Genomic DNA, 19,686 nt, shown 5'->3' on the forward strand with positions numbered 1-19,686 from the left:
TTCAGCATCAGTCAAAAAACTGTTAGAGTTTCGGGGCAGAAACCTAACCCGGCCAACATTGGTTCCTACCCAATACGTCAATTAACTTCAATGGGGGGACAATAACGTCAAGAATTTAAAAAAGAAAAAAACCCAAAATAACCAGCAGGTCGTTACAGAGTTTTCTCACAGAAAGTCTATAGTCTACATTGCTGGCTCTAACTTTCAACCTGACCTGAATTGTCGGTAGTCTCAATGTTTGTGAACATCCCCATGAACGTAAATACATTGTGCGTTCGTTCCTTGCTCAGAAGTTTGCAGACATGTGGATAAAAGAAACACAGCAAAAGAGACGCAAACAGGAAAGCCGAAAAAGACACATGAAGTCAGACGTCAGAACAAACTGCTCAGTTAGTATTATATGTTCATTTATTTTGACATAACATGAATGGGGTTCTAATGTTATGCTGCTGGGCGTGGGTTGCGGTAGAAAGAGAACCTACAGTGTGCAGTCGGATGTGGCTGCACACTGTTATTTTTATCTACAAATGTTTGTAAGTCGGATGTTCGTATCTTGAGAGTTGCTTGTGAATTTTATTAGGAGCCTTTCTCAACACTCGACATGTAAGGTCGCCTTCCACTAAAAAATAAAACAACAGCAAACACATTAAATTACAATAAAAAAGTGCAACACAGATTAAAACAACATGGAGTGTGGAAGATCAGAGTACATTGGTGTGAAGTGTGGGAGTGACACAGTGTTACAGAGGTCCGGTCATCTACTGTTTAATACTATTTATTATTAACCAGTCTAATTTAGTTTTTAATTATGCTGTTTATTACAAATTAGTAACATCTAGTGTTTAATACCATTTATTACAAACTAGCATAATCTAGTGTTTAATGATACTATTTATTATAAACAAGTATAATTTATTCTAGGCTATTCTAAACAAGTATTATCTAACGGGAGATTACCGGGAGCAGTGAACGGAGGAAAAGATCACATCAGCCTGCTTGGAGACATTGAATGGTGGTGAACTGTGACTTAGCTTCGATTTTTTTTTTTAAACTTTTTTTTCTTCTTTTGTCTCCTGGCTATTGTAATTTCGACTAAATGAAGAGACAATCATTAATACTGAAATAAGAATAAAGACTTAGACAACTAAGATTTGTTTTTGTAATTTTATTCAAAGCTTTGGATTCAGTTCACACAAGCAGCAGGCTGGTTGAGGGAAGTGAGTGAATCCTTTATATGGTTTTGGCATTGTGACCTCTGACACCTATGCAAAATTAATGTGTTTGGACATTATCTGAATCCAAGTCTGGACAAATATTTGCTGTCCTAGAAAAAACAGTTACTTGTAGATTACAGATAATCCAAATAATCCAATGGAAAATCATTAATAGCAAGTACATGTGGGTGACTAACTTAAGTGAATTAGATAATTTAGAGTGCATGATAAATTTTCTCAACCAGCCAAAAGGATTAACACTAGGTAACACAATGGGTAGTATATAACTATATAAGCAACAACAAACTTTCCCAAAGAACACAGTATTTTCCCTTTAACCTGATGTTACAGTGTTACATATCTGCAGAGATGTTAACTTTGATATGTGGGATTCAAAAAATTCATTTAACAACAGGCAGAACTTTTCTGACTATATTGTCATACTAATCATACTATCATACTAAACAGAGGAAAAGGCATGGACATCATGTTAAACACAGAAAATAGGTGTAGACATCATGTTAACCACAGAAAATAGGTGTGGACATCATGCTAACCACAGAAGCAAAATATCCTGGGGCTGATCAACAGACTGCTACCCATCATTATTGTGGTAACTGTGTAGTCACAAGGGGAGGAGGGTTTTACAACACACTTGGCTCACACATCTGACACACACCCACTGGTGCATTGTTATATTCTGTATGACGTTTCTTCATCAGTGCTCAAGTTGTGTGTGGTATTTCATACGTAAAGTGCATCAGAGCTAAAAGAAGATAGCTACAACAGAAACACCTGTCGCTAGCTAACAGGTACTTTACATTTAATTGTCCACTTGATTTTCTTTTCTCAAACTACAAGTCTCAATCATCCATAATGCAATGCAGCTAAGACAGATGTTGCATGCTAAACCCCACATCAAATGAAAATATTTACATGCGAAAACAACTTTATCTGTCCATTGAAATTTTATTCAAAAGAAAGTTATATTATTAGTGTCAACAGCTAATACAGTTGTGTTGTTTACAGAACCTGTTAGCTTTAGTTAGAATTTTCTTTTGAGTACATATTCGAATGTTTGTCCTGGATTTTCTTGACAAACATTTGATTATAAATATAAACTGCTCCATAAAACGGTGCTTCAGGTTCAAGTAGTTTTCCGTCTTCTTCCTCAAGTAAAGACTGAACTCCTGGACATGGCCCCCAAACTCCTGCTTTAGAAGGTTGGAGGTGTCCTGGTGGGCAGCTGGCTGCTCCATGTCTCCATCCACCGTGGCCTTGGACGACTCTACACCCCTTTACTCCCATTTTGTCATCTGGCCATGTGATATTTCAGTTTCTTTTTTCATAAATCTGCAAAAATATCAAAAATTCTGTGTTTCTCTCTGTCAATATGGGGTTGTTTTTGTACATTAATGACAAAAAAACGAACTTTATTTTAGCAAATGGCTGCAATATATCACATGAAAATGAAAAATTTAAGGGGGTCTGAATGCTTTCTGTACCCACCGTATATATATAATACTATAACATTGCTAGTATTAGTACCATTATCATTATTTTTATTATGAAGTCCTTTTGTCTCCTGCTGTACCAAACCGGTTTGGGCTGGTCACGGTCGGTTGCTTCTGGTTCTCGTTCCAGGTACTGTCATCGCTCCAACCTGACAGTACCTGGTCTGATGGGTCTCCTTAGCGCCCTCTATTGATGAGTCTTTTTATCTCATTTGTAAAAATAAAGGTGATTGATTGATGGACAGCGGGACGGATGGACAGACAGGCTAGCTCTGTGTTTGAGAATAAAGGTGGAAACGAAGCCTTAAAAAAACAAAAGACGGAGGACTCAAATCACTTCTCAAAGTGAAAGAGAAAACTTCAGCATGCAGGAAATATGATACAGCAAGCAGGATTAAATAAAGATAAAAATAACACTGGCTGTATATCAACTTAACTATTACAGGCTCTGGGCTCCCAGTCTGTCCATATCAATGACTTCTAACGTCTCTCTGCCCACTCATCTATGGGTCTGAAGGACACAGAATCGATCTAGCAGAAGGTGTCCCTGCCTGTCGCTGTTGTCGCCCATAGAGCAGAAAGCCCACAGCAGTGCGAAGGTCTTCAAGGTCCAGGTTGGATAGAAAGCTCCTCTGAAGCTCCGCCTCCACTGTATTCCCACTGGGCCCACTGCATCCCTTCAGGAGAACCACAGCAGACTGGCACAGCAGCCAGTCCACCAGCTTCCTCATGCCGGCGCTGCTCTGGTTGGCCAGGGCCTTTTGTCCCCAGAGGCTAAGATGTAGAATGTTAGCCGCCACACGGGAACTGGGACGCTGCAGATCAAAAATAACATCCATGAGCACTCTAGCTGGTTACCAATCAACTAATCCCATTAATGGGCCCACCTGGACCATGTGAGCTTGAAGCTGGCCTTAAAGCTAAAGCTGAAGCTAGAGTAGCATCAACAGCTCGACTCATTTTGTCAACCAGGTTGCCATGATAATAGTTCCTCCAGCATCAATACTTTCCCTCCCTACACCGTACCTTGCTGGGATTCCTCCTGAGGAGCAAACGGATCACCAACTGGACATCAGCCGGAACGCTGGAGGGCAGAGGAGGAAGCTGCTTCTCGCCATAACTTCTGCTCTCAAGTCCAGTTGCTCGATAAAACGGATTCTGCTGTCCGAATATCTCATAGGAGATGGCGCCCACAGCCCAGGCATCCACCTTCCTGTAGTCAATCACCACGCCCCACCCTGGAACTGCAGTGGTCACCTTTGGACAGGGATTGAGCGTATATCTAAAGATCTACAACCAGAAATGTGCTGCTTCTATTTTAATGTTTGACCAACGTTTGGCTTCAGCTGTTGTATAATAATCAGTTATGAGCAAAATCCCACCTCGGGGGCCATAAGGGAGGCGTTCCCTCCTCTGTCGACCCACATGCTGTTGAAGGGCAGCTGGAGACTAAAGTCCTTCTGGGCCAGGCAGCAGCCAAAGTCACTGATCACTAGACGAGGGCATCCATCTGCAAAGAAACAATCCTGGGTCTAACACACAGCGATGGAATGAAGTCTCAAACTGTTGCCTGACTGTTGATCTGACCAGAGTCGAACTCCAACAGCACGTTGTCGGATTTGAGATCCCTGTGAGAGACGCCCTGTCTGCACAGATGGTCGACTCCCTCAAGGAGCTGCAGCACCATCAGAGAGCCCTGCCTGCAGCCTGGTGTGGACACCTCCAGGTACTGTCGCAGCGTGCAGGGATAACTAAAGACAGAAGAAGACAGATAATGGTGCCGCTGAGCTGAACAACTTCCATGAGAGCTCTAATCCTTAAATCTGTCATGAAATTAAGAGCTTTATCTCTCAGTTTATGCTAGTAATTTATTAGCATTAACACTACTTTCCGTCTGTTTTCAGCACATATGAAACAGTTTAAACCTTAAGGAACAAGGAGGCTTTTATTGTGAAGTAATCAGAGGAACTGCAATGTGTTGGTTACCAAAGTTAGTGCTAATGGTCATTTGTTTGTGATAATTACCACCCTTACAGCCCTGACCCATTTTGGCCATTTTTTGGTACTTTTGATATTTGTCTCTTTAAACCACATTAAAATGATTTAACATGCCCATACTTGGCATGTTTTTCTTCAGCACAACTTCACCTATGTGAAAAGATCAATTTTATTTCCCTGTAACTTATTATATTGACATATTGGGGCAAAATAGACAGTCAAATTCGGAAATGGAAAAATTGTATTGCACATAAAAACCTAAAACATGCTCATCGAATTGATTTTGAGCTCCAAAAAAGTTGTCACAGGCTTCTAACATAACTACATACAGTTTGTGTCATTTTTGCCACTCTTCAAAGGAGTTTTTCAAACTAAGACTATGCGCAAGATTCACACATAAAAATGCGTAAATCGTGCGCATAGTCATATAGACGTTTGCGTCACATGACAAGATCACGGTACGTGTTTGCATCGCGAGACATGTTCGAATCACGTGAATACATGCATCACCGCTTGTACGATGGCGACTACATGGACAGAAACACGGCGCCTGTCGTCTGACAATAAGGAGCTGTTTGAACCGCTTGTCTTAGAACAAATGTAGACGATCATATCTCCAGTTTTCCAGGGTCAATCGGCTCCAAATAAAAACCGGAAGACAGTTTCACATCTATACTGTCACGTAAACATGCGCAAAGCAATCCATATGACAGACTTTATTTTTTAAGAATGGTTTAAAAACATCATGCACTCTGATCACGGCGGCGTGAAACCAGCACTAAAGACTGACGCTGACATTTACTTTGAAGCATTCTCAATCACCTGAACATAGGCTGAAAGATGGCCTTACTTTTTCATCACCAAGAAAAGGGTGCGGTTGTTGCCCAGACCAGCAGGGTTCAGTCTGGCTGGCAGCATGTCTGGATATTCAAGCTGGGCGCCTGGTAGCAACGGGACCTCTGCAGTGAAAGCCCGGTACACTCTGATCACATTGGGGTGTGCAGAGACTCTTCTGGGCAGGACTCCAAACTGTCTGCATGTGGAGAGATCGTTGTGGATCACAGAAACTTTTCTACATGCTGTTCAAAATACGAGGACTTGTTCTAACAGGATCATTCTTACCCATCCAGAGTGATTTGTTCCACTTCTGGCTTCACAGCCAGAGGACTTGCTGGCACCAACTCCTGTGACATGGATTTTAATATGGCCTCACTTGATGACCCAGTCTGTAAGCAAATTACATCAAGATATACTGGTCAGTACGGACGCATGCCTATTTCCCACATTGAAATGTTATGGAATACCCACCCCGAAGTTCCACATCATCTTGACTGCAAGAGGGAAGCTTCTCAGGGCGCAGCACGTCAGAGATCGAGGAGCCTCCAGCTCTTCCTTGGTTTCTTTAATCTGCACCACAGAACTCCTCGTCTCCTCCGTTGAGGCGCGAGGAGCTGCAGCCTCATATACGGCAGCATTAGAACCTTTCCCAATCTGTTTCCCAATAACGTAATCCTCCAGCTTATACCCAGAGGTGAACGGCTTGGCTGGGCTCTGGAAACGCTTCCTGCTGAACACCGCCTGTGGATGGTGACATGTTTTATATTCAGAGAGGCAGTCATGGACTTATTATTAACACATCAACTTCTGTTGATTAATCAATAATAATGTGATAACACATTCATGAACACTCATAGATATGTCAGATCAGAATAAGAACGATTTATGTGAAGACTGATGTGTATTTTTACTTGATAGCTTAAGCAGCAGTTTAGTGACATCACCTGTTTGCACGTAAACAGTCAACCTGCAGTAGCCAGGTGGACGTGGATTCTACACACATCCTAATCCGGACGGTTCACCTGACCTGAATCTCCTGACAGGCCGCCGCCGTCTGTCGGTCCGCTTCAAGCTGCTGCTCGATGAACCCAACGCCGAGGCCGAAAGCCAGAAACGCAGCCCTGTTCCGCGGGGAGCCGCCGCCAAACCCTCTCCTAAAGCCGGCGGCCTGCAGGTGAGCTGCCAGCCCCCGCAAAGTGGTGCGGTAGTAGCGGTACCGAGACGGCAGGAAAGCCTGAGGCTGGACCCCGTGGACCGACGGGCCTACGCGGAAACGGTCAGCTCGGAGCTTTGCTCCGACTCGGCCACCGGATTTGAGGAGACCCAGCTGAAAGACCGACCGGCCCAGCTCGAGAATGGCGCGTTTCACTGACATCTTTGACCCAGGCCGGTAAAAACAGGCGATTCCTGGGCCCGTGTGGAGGAGACTAGCCGCGGGTTGCTAACTCCAGCGACGACTGTTATGTCAACAAACAGCCTCTGCTGAGCATGCGCAGTGAGAGCCGTCAGCGGTCCCCCGAGCGGAAGTTCAAGGGTCAAGGACAATTACTTTTTTTTTTTCCGTTAATATTTGTTTGTTTTATTTGTTTTGTTTGTTTTTGTTTGTTTGTGCGTTGATTCTAATAAAGGTTCTGTTAGAGTTGAACGGTACTTTTATTAAACAGCCCTGAGAGTCCAAGACTAAACAGGAAGTGACTGATGTCAATCAGTATGGTTCATCCTGATTTGGACTTGGTCAGGGTTTCATTATCAAGGGATTATTTATGTATTCAACTAATAAACAAAAACTTGGTCAAGGATTTTCTGTAAACAATTTTCCGGGTGCTAATAACCCTTGACCCCAAGTAATATTTTTCATAACTGGGGATTACAACAACAGGATCATATAAAACACAGAAATAGCACCGATCTGGTGTAGAACTCAAGCACACCAGTCATTAATAATTTTTTTTTAAATTTTTAAACTCTTATCTGTTCAACGCAGAAACAAAAAGTCAACATCTGCAATCTGAGCATTAAGGCAATGAGCAGGGCAAATAACATGGTAAGCTAGTTAACTTTGACTGGCATGTTTTGGGGTTGGAGTTTTAAAAACAGTTCAAGTGACATTCCTGTCATGTTTTACACATTTTCCAAACACTTTTTAAAAAATTCAAATTTACATTTAATTACAAGGTTACAATGAAAATAATTACTTCCGCATTAAAACATTTCATGTAACAAACATGGACCAATCACAAGGCAATCACCAGGCACTTCCTCCTGGGGGCGGGAAGTCATGACGCTGGCAACGCTGGCTGTCAGTTTTTGAGAGAACCCTGACCCCTGAACCAGATAAAAGTTTCAGTGTCAGTCATGACGTGACTCAAGACGAGAGAGCAAATGTGAAGAGAATCCTGACTGAGGCCAAAAAGAAAGATGAGGAAGATGACCCTATGGAGGGCCCGAAGGTGGTATTCGGGTCTCAAGGTCCTAAAGCTGAAACAGGGGGTGTAAACACCTATTACATTTATGTGGTGTTGGGGTGCCACACATACCAGAGGATGCCTGGAAGAGTGAGGAAATATGAACCTGCAAGTAAACAGGAAGTACAAAAACAGACAGAACTCTGATTTCCTCTAGAATCTGGGGCGTTGATGGAACTTTTATGTGACGACTAATTTATGTGACGAGTCGTGTCTTTCTACTGTATTACGTGACCTGGATCCTTTGTGTCCATAGTGTGGAATGATGTCCTGAACACACACCGGACTAGCTTCTATTCAAATTCTTCATTTCCTATTCTGTATCTTATCATGAGCTTAACACCAACGGTTATCTTACCCTCCTGTTATCTTTGGGGTCAATAGAGTTGGTCAGTTCTTTTGGAGTGAGTCAATAGAAAACAGGAGTGTGACTGGTGTCAGTTAACAGTTTACTCTGAATGCAGGTAAAAGCAGTGCTAGTTTCACACAAATATAAACAAGTGTCTAATTACTGCGCCAGAACCCTGAGATGAGCTTAGGAAAAGTACTGAGACCTTTATTTCTGTATAAGGAGATAAGCAGCCAATGTCTTACAGTTTTCTGTTTCATGCCCAAACCTTTCTCGACAGAAAATATAAAAAGCTGCGGTAACAACAAAATTATTGTGCAATTATTGTGTACACAATTTATTATCTCAAGATATGCTGACATCTATGTGAGATGGCCACAGCACTGACATTGCAGAACTGTCAGTGTTTCATAGAAGAACTCAATGGAATTAAATAATAAACACAGGAACTTAAAATAAAATATAGATTTAAATATAAATATCATTCAGTAGGATGGATTCAAACACAGGATCGATCCATTTATGGAGTGCTTATCGCTGTTGTGTCTACGTTAATGTCATATTGTGTTTAGTTTTTGTCAACTTCCTGTCTCGTTATATAAACACCCCCGATGACCTCTGGAGCCCCCCGCCTTCCCCAAAAAAAGGTTTGACCCAAGAACCACCCCTGTTACCATCATTCCCTCAAGCTAGATATAAACAGCTGAAACTGATCATTAGATGAAAACACCCAATTTAATAGGTGTGTACACACCAGTAGGTTTGTAGGGCGGAGCCTGTCAGAGGAAGAGACTGATGCGTTTGAGATCAAAAATCATAGATCAAGATGGTACAAAATGATACCCACCGTGGTTTGAATCTGGAATCACACAGATGATCATCTTCATCAGCATTCAGTTTCAGTTTCAGCAACAAACTACCTCAGTGTAGTAAATTCTCGACAAGACCTACCGTCATTTAAATATTGTAGGTCATCAATTCCAGACTTTGACCTGGATCTGCATCTTGGACCTGGATCAGATCAGCCGTACGGGAATGGGATTGTTGTAGTTTCAGTGTGAACATGATCCATCAAGCGAGAAGCACACAAATGTATCACACCTTGGAATTCTAGCGTGCTGGAATCAGATGACAATCCAGATCACCACCAAACTCTTCCCTGGGCTTGGCCCCTCCATCAAAATGTGATCATGAGTGTTCAAGTAGTCAGCAAACAGACTCTAATCCTGACAGTCCCGTCAATTGACGTTCAGATCGTCAGACTGATTTATTTCATCCTTACCGACAAACTCCAATCATTCATACAGCTGGAACATCTTTACCAAACAATATTTACCGTGAGGGGTCCATTCCGTAGAAATCAATGAATATGAACATATTAACATATATGAAACAAAGTTATTGGTAATAAAGCGGATGGGTTGCCTCCTCATGCGAAACGGGTAACCCACTTGATCCAGTAGATGTAGTTCCTCACTTTGGTATACACTCCAGGGAAAAATGGGTGTGCACAGCTGATTCCCCACGAGACGAGGCCCTCCAACTTTCCCTGGCAGACGAGGGGGCCACCGGAGTCACCCTGAGGAACACCAGGAGACAAACCACAAGGAAGAACAGCAGTATGAGGGAATACTGTGGGTGGATGGACTGATGGACAGATAGTCAAACAAACAGACGTCTGTACCTGGCAGGAGTCTTTGCCCCCCCACCGGGACCCGGCACACAACATGTTTTTGGTGATCCTCCAGGGGTAATGGTAGCCGCATAAAGGGATGATTTTCACATCCACAGCACGAAGCACAGAGGAGAGGTAGAAACCGAATCTGTGCGTCACCCCCCAGCCGCTCACAGTGCATGTGGTATTATGGGATAAGGCGGGGGTGGTGGCGTCAGGCAGAGACACCGGTTGGACTTTGTCGTTCAGATGTGCTGGTCTGTTGAGCTGTAACACACATCAAGAATCAGACTTCCTGTCTGAGGCATGAGCCGACAACAATGGCAAGATATGAACACCAACAGGAATCAGGGGAGTAGGGTCTGACCTATGAGGAGCTAATGGGTCAGTCACATGACTTCAGGCTGCATACCTTGATGAGCATGATGTCATTGTTGTAGGTCACGTAGTTGTAGAACCGTTTCACAATTATCTTTGAGACACGAAAGATTTGTTCGAAGCCTTCTCTCTTCTTGATGTTGTGTTCGCTTAACACCACCCATATCAGATGTTTCCTGAGGGCCAGAACACAGGAGTCAGAGTTACAGACGGAGTCACAGTTGGAGTCACAAACGCAGTCACAGTCGGAGTTGCAGTCAGTCAGAGTCACAGTCCGAGTCACAGTCCAGGTCACAGACAGAGCGGGAGTCACGGTTCGAGTCAAAGTCACAGATGGAGTTGGAGTCACAGATGGAGTCACAGTTGGAGTCACAGGTAGCTCAACTTCTAAACTATATGATGTATTTGATTCCAAGTGTACTGTACAACGGTAATTTTCTTCACAGGCCACAAATACTCAAGTTTGAAAGGAAATATTTAACGTTACTCTTCACTCATCCTGACTCTGTAGGTACGAGTCACTTCACAGCTTAAACACAAGAAAAATACTTCAGCTGAAATAATTAAAAGATGAACCGACTGACAGAACATTATTGTTTAAATCCTTTTCAACTTTGGCTTCTTCATTCAATAATAGAAGTGTTTGCAGGTCGCACTGAGCAAACTATTCATGGATGGAGAAACGGGAAGATGGAACGGATCAAACCGCTCTGGCGCAGTAATACCTTCCATTAAACTTAAAACAGAAATCAAAGATTCACTTTTTGTTTCACTTTTGTTTTCACTTTTTGTTTTTCTGCAGAAACTTTCACTGATTAAACATAATTAATAAACCTTTATTTTTGTGTTTGATCGTTCTAATAATACCGGTAGTATATTTTTATAGTGTGTGATGTGTGCTTTCCAAATCCTTCTACACACACATACCTCATGTGGTTATGTGGTAGTACTTACGGCCTCCAACAGTGGGCAGCAGACACCACCCACCGTTCGTCCACCAGGGTTCCTCCACAGTAGTGTCCATAATTGGAAAACAGTGATACCTGATATTTGATGGAATATGGTTCGACCTCCTGACCCCCAATGATTCTCGTTGTGAATGTCTCTGTAAGGAATGAGATCAGAAATTCTGTCTTTTACTTCAAACAGGCGTGTTTATTTTATATTTTTATTTATTTTTTCATTTATTTATTTATTTCTATTTATAGTCTTGATAATGAAAACGCCCAATGAGGTTGATGACAGCTTCATGTCTGAGTCTCTGAGATTTAACACATGACTCCAGATTTCTACCATTACCGTCGTTTTGGTCTGCACCTTCTAGAAAACTTGAAACAACACTGAAGGACTTACCCTTTACCGAGGATGCCAGCAGCAGCAGCACCCTAAACAACAGCAGGTTCGACATATTGCTGCTTGTCGTCTTTAATACACAAGATGGAATCAGTTTAAAGCTCTGATAATTCTGATATCAGCTGTTCTTCTTCGTCTAAAACGTAGAAGAAGACAGTTGAACATCTTTCTAAAAGGTTCTCAGTAAGCAAACATAAAAGCAAAACACCACCATAAGTCAGTGGACAATGCCTTCTTTCCTGGTTTTTCTGAATGAGCTTCTTTTATACGATGAAACCAAAGATCTGTGTGTTGCAGCTGTGGCTTATTAGAAGGTCAATGGTTCAACCCCAAGTCCCCCCATCTGTATACCAATGGATCCTTGAGCAAGCCACTGCACCCCAACGTGCTCCCTAGATAGCATAAGGCCTGCCCACTGCCCCCTCACTGAGGGGGACCATTTCCCTCCAGGACCTTCATAAAATGTCCAAACCAAAATATTTCTGCTACTGTTTACATTTAAAGCACATTCATAAACTAGCTAACCTGTAGCACTCAAATTAATAATCACTGTGGACAAAGTTGGTGAGAATGACCTCTGCTTACCGTCCCGATGTGACTCCTCCAGAAAACCCGCTGAGGACAGAGCTCCTCCGCTGCCCTTATATACGGTAACCCTATCCCGACCAGAGCTTTTGTTGGAATTATCTGTTGGTCTTGGTTTTTGCTGTGGCCATTTCACACTGAAACAATAAGACTGACCTACAATGTGACAAAGCTAGAATGTTCTATTGTACTGCATGTTCTTTTGCTCCACTTTTCTGTTTGTATCTTGGGATATGAGGATGTTGGGATGGGAACGCCCTGATATGGACGCAGCTTTCTACACTGGGTTCTAAGCAGAATACAGCTTTCTTTGTTGGATCGAATTTAGAAATAGTCCCAGTACCTTTATTTGGGACCTGGGATTCCTCGATTGATAAGCAAGATTAACCACAACCAAACCTGGAACAGCAGTTTCTAGGTCCTCAAGAGTGTATGAACTCTTGTCCGACTTAAATTTTAGAAAGAGGTAGAGGTGGGGATAGGGGTGGAGCTAGGAGGTGGGGGTGGAGGTGGGGGTGGACCGACACACAGAAGTTCAACATTAATTAACAGGAGAGAAAACTGTATTTAAAAAGACAAACGATTGCTTCAGCCATGAGGATGATGATGATGATAATGATGGTGATGATGATGATGATGATGATGATGATGATGATGATGATGATGATGGTGATGATGATGATGATATTGATGACGATGATGATGATGATGATGATGATGATGACGACGACGACGACGACGACAACGACGACGATGATGAGGTCAATCCTCCTGATCTAGGCGTGGCCCCCAATCTGTCAGGAATACATTTGGTAGAGCTGGTGACGTTTGAAATGTTTAAATGTGATTAATTTGATCATCTTTGTGCATGAAAAACTCTGATGTGATTGGTCGTATTCAGAATCATGTAGTCAAATCTTTATTTCGGCGTCTGGCAGATGAAGATGAGTGCCGGCGGCCATGTGCCGAGATGGCAGGTCTTTGACCAAGACCTGGGTCAGGTGTAGGGAAGGGCCATGGTCAGTCCCCCAAGGATGGCCGTGGCTATCAATAACAGGGAGGGCAATAAGCCAGCTGAGGTCAGGAACTCCGGTGGGGATGGGGGGCAGCAAAGAGACCTGACACCTGGCCTATATTGGATGTGGAACTAAGTGCATTCTTATTCAAAAACTCAAACACCCCCAATTGTTCATCCTGGGGAGATCATTGAGGGAGGTGTTTGGGGGTAATGTACAGTATGTACAGAAAATCATTTATTTAGGAAACAGCAGCCATTAACACAGGTGGACAAAGCTACAAGGTGAAAAGAAGTGATATATGATGACAACCAGAACAAAGAACAGCACAATACCCCCCTGACCTTCAGTGGGACAGTGAACAGTGGAGGATTACATAAAGCTGACAGACATATAGGACGGCCTGAGTAAAGGGGCCGGCTGTGGAAGCTTCAATTATATATCGGACCAGGACAAGGAGGTGACCATGGAAACAGAAATAGGAACTATAAGAAACCCGAGCAGGTGCAATGCCTTCCTGTTAAACTTAGAGGTGTTGCTCACAGGACAGCAGAAGCCTTTGTGTGCACCGACGGCTCTCATCGCGTCTTACCATGGACCTGCCGTCGTTATTGTTCTGTATACTGCTTGAAGTGTTGGCAATAAAATGTAAGTACATCTAAAGTCGTTTAAGAGTATTTCAGCAGGAAACTGGACCAGTCTGGATTTTAAACGGCGTTAAACACACTTCATACCAATCTTTTGCCTTTGTTGAGGTCCTTTTTATTTTAACAGCATTTGATTTGAACTGAAGTCAAACCGTAGGGTTTAAATCCTGTCACACATGCTGTGATATGCCTCACAGTAAAAACATGGATTTATTCCCAAGATAAAGAAGCGACAGCAGCGGTAAACCTGTGCGTGATCAGGAACAACTGTGACCATTCCCTACTGGGTTGAGTAATGATGGTGCACAGAGGGAATAGGAACGATAATTCCGGTAAACATCTCCAGCAAGTCGCAGGGAGACAGTATTCACTGGACATTACTATGAAACAAATACAGGTCAGCTCTAGACGAACATCAGTGCTGCTGACTGGAAATCGGTGTGACTAAGCATTTTCATGTGACCGTTGACCGCAACATGCTACTGCCTGGAATAACAGTCGCATATAGAGAACAGGAACTAAACACACATGTACTTGTTTCTGTCGTTTTTAGGTGTACTCTCTATTTAAATCATTTTCTTCTCAAATCTAATCTAATCTAATCTAATCTAATCTAATCTAATCTAATCTAAACTAAACTAATCTAATCTAATCTAATCTTATTTTATCTAGTGTAGTTTAATCTAATCTAATCTAAAATAATCTAATCCAATCTAATCTAATCTAATCTAATCTAATCTAATCTAATCTAATCTAATCTAATCTAATCTAATCTAATCTAATCTAATCTAATCTAATCTAATCTAATCTAATCTAATCTAATCCAATCCAGCCCAGTCCTGTCCTGTCCAGTCCAGTCCAATCCAATCCAATCCAATCTGATTTTATCTAGTCTACTCTAATCTAATTTGATCTAATGTTTTATCTTCTCCTTTCTTTCCTCTTTTTTTCTTCTCTGAATGATTTAGACACTTTTACGAAGCTATGGTGTGTCAAATGTGTTCTGTGTTAAGTGAGGAACTTGTGTTCAGTCAGTGTTTGGTTTATTAATGTTTATTTTGCTTATACATTTCATATAATGTGTTTTTTAAGTTTGAGTTCCCCGTTTGCATGACTGTCTTGGATTTTGTATCAACATGACTATCTTGTAATATCGACTTTATGAATAAACGTGATTTTATTAATCAAATCTATTCCTTCCTTTCTTTTCTTTTCTTTTCTTTTCTTTTCTTTTCTTTTCTTTTCTTTTCTTTTCTTCTTTTCTTTTCCTTTTCTCTTTTCTCTTTTCTCTTTTCTCTTTTCTCTGTCTCTTCTCTTCTTTTCTTTTCTTTTCTTTTCTTTTCTTTTCTTTTCTCTTCTTTTCTTTTCTTCCTAAATGACACACGTCCTCCGTCTTTGTTATCCTGACATGAAAAGATTTTTTTTTTGTGTTTGTGGAGAATAGCAGAAAGAAAAGTAAAGTTTTCGTGAACAGTAAACGTAACCTTGTAAGTTTCACCATTCTAAATTAGGTTATTGTTTATTGTTACCAGTTAATTCATATTGAAGTATTATTTATTGAGGAGGAGGAGGACGAGGAGGAGGAGGAGGGGGGGAGGAGAGGGAGGGAGACAATAACTAACTAATTAACCTGATCTTTGATTCTAGATCGATCCACTCAGAGTGGAGTTCCAATCATGAGAATGTTCATCCTCATTGTCCTCATAGAGGCCACTGCTCACTGGTCCAGTTCCAGTCAGCTGCTTGTCTATGACTGCTATCATTCCTGCTGATGTCACAGAAAAATAGGTTCCATCTGTCTGTAAGACCAGTCTTTATTTCCCCTGTGTTGCAGGTCAAGAAGACCCTCAGGAACGGATAGTGGGGGGGCACGCCCCCGTTCCATTTTCAATCAACTACATCGTGTCGATCCAGACGACGCACCATCAGCACTTCTGTGGCGGGTCCCTGATAAACAAGTACTGGGTGATCACAGCAGCGCATTGTGACATCGGGTGAGCAGCGCTGGTTCTTCCTGTATTTACCTGTAAGCTAAACCCCAGGCAGAAACACAACCTTTACTAAGTGGCAACAAAAATGCCAAAACAGGATAGTTTACACCTTTGTGTCATGATATGGCTTCTCGTAAGGAAGCAATAAAAGACAAAATGATACAAATCATCTCAAATGGAGTTCTCATCGCGCACAATCCGGTAAGGTGATCTAAGGTCAACAGCAACAATGGAGGACGTCTCTGACGCAGTCAAAATCCTGCATATAAATTACAGGTGCTCTTCTCACAAGGAAGCCATCGAGTTCATCTCTCTGGTTCTTATTCCAGACCCTCGAGGTACAATAAACTGATTTTCAGTCGATTTCCTGCTCATTAGCGCAGCCTGCTACCTGATCTGAAGATGTGGAGTCATGGTCATCACATTGACTAACTTATAACATGAAGAGTATTGCTGAAAGTGTTGAGGACCTGTAAATGGATCAGATGTTAAGATGAAATAAACGGTCCGTTAGACATACGGCAGCCGTTTTAGCAGCTTGTATTCTTGTCTCCTTTCTCTGCTCGAAACGGTTGGTCACCACAATGATCTCAGAGTCTGTGGTTTTTAGCTTACTTAGCTTGGGTTCGGCTACAGCAACACATTTGTGAAATGTTTCCCAAGAGAAAAGAGCCCATCCAGTGCCGTCGCCATCGCCATCGCCATCGCCATCGCCATCGCCATCGCCATCGCCATCGCCATCGCCATCGCCATCGCTGGCAGCTACTCCTAACATTATTTCATCCTATGATAAGGTATCAGGAGGAGGTTCTGCTGTTCCTGTTTGGACATACATGGTTCCTTCCTGTAGATGGTCAGGGTGTGTCAGTTGTGACATCCAGATGGAACAGACACTGTACCTGAAACTTAAGCTGAGAGTAAAGAGCGAGTTTGGCTCTCTGGGTTCTGACATCGTTTTGGACGTTTTGAGCTCTGAAGCTGTTGGATACATTTTGTACTTCCTATGAACACAATCTCGTTTTTTGTCTCTCCAGGATACACAGAATGATGGTCGTGGCAGGAGAGTACTCCCTGTCCATCTACGAGGGAACAGAACAGAAATTCGTGCCCCAGCTTCTGGTCCCCCACCCAAAGTTTAACAGTCTGACCAACAACAATGACCTCATGCTTATAAAGGTAAGGTCGACCAGCTGTGTTCTCCACATGTGACAGGAACACCAGAGCTGCTGTCCATTAACTGCCTCCCCTTCCCACAGCTCAAGACCCCGGCGTATCTAAACCGATATGTGTCCATCGCCCTGCTTCCTCGGCATGAAGCCTCCATCTCAGAGGGCCGGATGTGTCGCGTGTCGGGCTGGGGGTACACCAGCCCGACCATCGGGCTGATCCCATCCACCCTTCGCACCGTCAGGATCCCCATCGTCTCTCCGGCGAAATGCAACAGCAGCCAATCCTTAGACGGCAGGATAACAGAGAACATGATCTGTGCTGGGTTCAGCACTGGGGGGAAGGATGCCTGTCAGGTGAGGAGGGGGGGTTGATGAGGTTGAATAAATACATAGGTTTTCATCGCCATCCTGAAGACGTGATATTCGTTACGTCATGCATACATACATGTTGTGCTCTTCCGTGACCAGGACCTGTCAGGATGAACTGGTACTTTACTCCAGTGCTTCCATTTCATGGCCCTCTTCAGTTTTATTCCCACAGAACACTGTTTGTTGGATATCTTTCCATACCATTGCTGGATATTTCTTTTATGGTCCGTCTGAAACACTAAATGTTCTGTTGGGCACGAGCCTCAGAATCGTTCATTTCTTTGCGTAGGGCTAAAGGGCCAATAACAAGACAGAAGAAAGATCTATGACTTCCAAGAAAACGAAAGCTGCAAAACACCAGTTTTTATGCTGGTCGTATTATTTTATGTTGTTGTATTTATCCGCCACACCTTAAAGGCCAGTCTGTGAAAATATTGTCTGACTTTGCTAGTGTAAAGACAACCGTGGCGCAAAAACGGTTGAGGACTACATGATGACATCATTAGAACCCGGCAGGTTCCAGGCCGTCACTAATATCTCCTTCTTCTGTTGTATCAGGGGGACTCCGGGGGTCCTCTTGTCTGTGATGGGCGGATCTACGGCCTGGTGTCCTGGGGGAGAGGCTGTGCTGATGCCCGTTTTCCTGGTGTTTACACTGCAGTGTCCAAATACCGCAGGTGGATAGACGACGTCATTTTCAGCTACTACAGCAAGTGTGACAACTTTTAGCCATCAGGGTTCAACAGTCAGCGAAAACTTCCCTTCAAATTCTCTTCCATTTTTTAATTTTTAATTTAATGTTTAATTGATTTGAGACATGCTCTTTTTACAGTTCATGTTCATTTTATATGTTAAAGGAATTGTTGGAAATTTTGTGGAACACCATTTTCACCCTTTTGCCAAGAGTTAGAAGAGGGGACGAACACACATATGCCTGTATGCTAATCATGAATCTACAGCTAGTCGCAAATTAGCTGATCTTAGCATAAAGGCTGGTAGCAGTGCTCTTTTAGCTAGTAACAGCATCCCTTCTTCTTTGTCTAATCCCGTAAAGTTTACTACAATAAACTAAAGTCATCCCCATCAGCTGGGATGGATAGAAGTGAAAGACGAATAATAACTATAACAATCACAAGTTCTTCATAGTCTTCATCAGTCCACACCTGAGTTCACGCTCATGGTGGTGGCGGCTGATGAGTCTGAGAGTGCGAACAGCAGCAGAGAGAGTGAATCACATTTTTTAAAAACAGCTGGAAGATGATAGGCTGACATTGAAAGTATGTCACTGTCATTGGATAGATGTGAGCAGCTGATGAGAATACCTCCGTCCAAGTCCCCAGACAATGACAGCAGAAAATGTAGACTGAGGTGTGAATGGCAGGAAGTCTTCCTAACTAAACTTGACCTTGATGCTAAACTAGGCTAACTATTCATCAGTCTCTGCTCGTCTAACTCTTGCTAAAAAAGCGAGTTTCTCGAATTAAATTGTTTTTTTCAGTCAGCAACTTATATTTATCAAATTGCAAAACAAACAGATCATCAAAATGACAAACAGTAACAATAACAAAATAATCAATACGATCATTTTGGTTGATTGAAGGGGGTGTCAAACCTTTCACTTATATTGATTTGAAAGCGTAAGTAATGACTTCACACCTTGGATTTATTTCGTGTTGTTACGTTGAATCAACGCGAGATCAGTGTGCGTGTGTGTGTGTAGTGTGTGCGTGCGTGCGTGCGTGCGTGTGTAGTGTAATGGGGTCTACCTGTGTAGAACTGATGGATAATGTTGTTGTCATGGAGACGGGATGCATAAAGCAGCTGAAAGTGCGTCGCTGAGCAGAAGCTTGGGGAACACAAACGTCTTGTGAACGCTGATGGGTCGTTTCCTTCTCCTATACATGTTAATAAAGTCCTGAGCATTCCAGTCTCTGCTGACTCTTTATTGCCCCCACTGCCCCCCACCTCCACTCACCCATTGAATGAAGGCCATCCAAAGGTACAACTAAAATCAGAATGTTAGTTAATCTTTTCAAACAGGTAACTCTTGGATTAATAGATGAAACCTCCATGCAGGGAGGGTGTTGCCCCCCCGTCCCGGAGCGATCGGCGGCAGTGATTCCTGT

The 19,686-nt window shown here is 42.7% G+C and overlaps 3 protein-coding genes across 5 annotated transcripts; 1 reads left to right on the plus strand and 2 right to left on the minus strand.

Annotated features, from left to right (window-relative positions):
* Positions 1 to 1,150: 1,150 nt before the first annotated feature.
* On the minus strand, positions 1,151 to 7,072 carry pink1 (PTEN induced kinase 1). 3 transcript variants are annotated; one of them, XR_011038555.1, is made up of 9 exons: positions 6,591 to 7,072; positions 6,035 to 6,304; positions 5,849 to 5,952; positions 5,577 to 5,759; positions 4,316 to 4,479; positions 4,111 to 4,238; positions 3,755 to 3,985; positions 3,166 to 3,543; positions 1,151 to 3,000 (listed from the first exon to the last, which is right to left on the minus strand). XR_011038555.1 is itself a non-coding variant. In XM_068338823.1 (8 exons), the coding sequence occupies exons 1-8, from the start codon at positions 6,936 to 6,938 to the stop codon at positions 3,232 to 3,234; spliced, it is 1,740 nt and encodes a 579-aa protein (XP_068194924.1). In that variant the 5' UTR covers positions 6,939 to 7,072; the 3' UTR covers positions 1,151 to 3,231. The 3 variants fall into 3 exon arrangements, 1 of the variants encoding a protein (XP_068194924.1); XR_011038557.1 differs by having other exon boundaries at positions 1,151 to 2,567; positions 2,763 to 3,543; XM_068338823.1 differs by having other exon boundaries at positions 1,151 to 3,543.
* A 2,335-nt stretch (positions 7,073 to 9,407) lies between these two features.
* On the minus strand, positions 9,408 to 11,838 carry LOC137601827 (trypsin I-P1-like). Its single transcript, XM_068324260.1, has 5 exons — positions 11,784 to 11,838; positions 11,385 to 11,535; positions 10,465 to 10,606; positions 10,062 to 10,319; positions 9,408 to 9,956 (listed from the first exon to the last, which is right to left on the minus strand). Exons 1-5 carry the CDS (start codon positions 11,836 to 11,838, stop codon positions 9,807 to 9,809), a joined length of 756 nt encoding a protein of 251 aa, XP_068180361.1. The 3' UTR covers positions 9,408 to 9,806.
* Positions 11,839 to 13,977: 2,139 nt separating this feature from the next.
* Positions 13,978 to 18,289, plus strand: zmp:0000001088 (trypsin-3). Its single transcript, XM_068324271.1, has 5 exons — positions 13,978 to 14,032; positions 15,866 to 16,025; positions 17,057 to 17,198; positions 17,279 to 17,545; positions 18,119 to 18,289. Exons 1-5 carry the CDS (start codon positions 13,978 to 13,980, stop codon positions 18,287 to 18,289), a joined length of 795 nt encoding a protein of 264 aa, XP_068180372.1.
* The last annotated feature ends 1,397 nt before the right edge of the window (positions 18,290 to 19,686 follow it).

The sequence above is a fragment of the Antennarius striatus genome, chromosome 2, assembly GCF_040054535.1.
Source record: "Antennarius striatus isolate MH-2024 chromosome 2, ASM4005453v1, whole genome shotgun sequence".
Taxonomy (NCBI): Eukaryota; Metazoa; Chordata; class Actinopteri; order Lophiiformes; family Antennariidae; genus Antennarius; species Antennarius striatus.

Bases quoted from the DNA above. Each gene is read 5' to 3' on its own strand.
- LOC137601827 (XM_068324260.1), bottom strand. From the start codon at position 11,838: ATGTCGAACCTGCTGTTGTTTAGGGTGCTGCTGCTGCTGGCATCCTCG. The intron at 11,536-11,783 runs GTAAGTCCTTCA...CATTCCTTACAG, and splicing joins GCTGGCATCCTCGGTAAAGG to AGACATTCACAACGAGAATC. The intron at 9,957-10,061 runs GTACAGACGTCT...GGTGTTCCTCAG, and splicing joins GGGGCAAAGACTCCTGCCAG to GGTGACTCCGGTGGCCCCCT.
- zmp:0000001088 (XM_068324271.1), top strand. From the start codon at position 13,978: ATGGACCTGCCGTCGTTATTGTTCTGTATACTGCTTGAAGTGTTGGCA. The intron at 17,199-17,278 runs GTAAGGTCGACC...CCCTTCCCACAG, and splicing joins ATGACCTCATGCTTATAAAG to CTCAAGACCCCGGCGTATCT. The intron at 17,546-18,118 runs GTGAGGAGGGGG...CTGTTGTATCAG, and splicing joins GGGGGAAGGATGCCTGTCAG to GGGGACTCCGGGGGTCCTCT.
- pink1 (XM_068338823.1), bottom strand. From the start codon at position 6,938: ATGTCAGTGAAACGCGCCATTCTCGAGCTGGGCCGGTCGGTCTTTCAG. The intron at 6,305-6,590 runs GTCAGGTGAACC...CACCATCCACAG, and splicing joins CGGCCTGTCAGGAGATTCAG to GCGGTGTTCAGCAGGAAGCG. The intron at 5,953-6,034 runs GTGGGTATTCCA...ATTTGCTTACAG, and splicing joins AGATGATGTGGAACTTCGGG to ACTGGGTCATCAAGTGAGGC.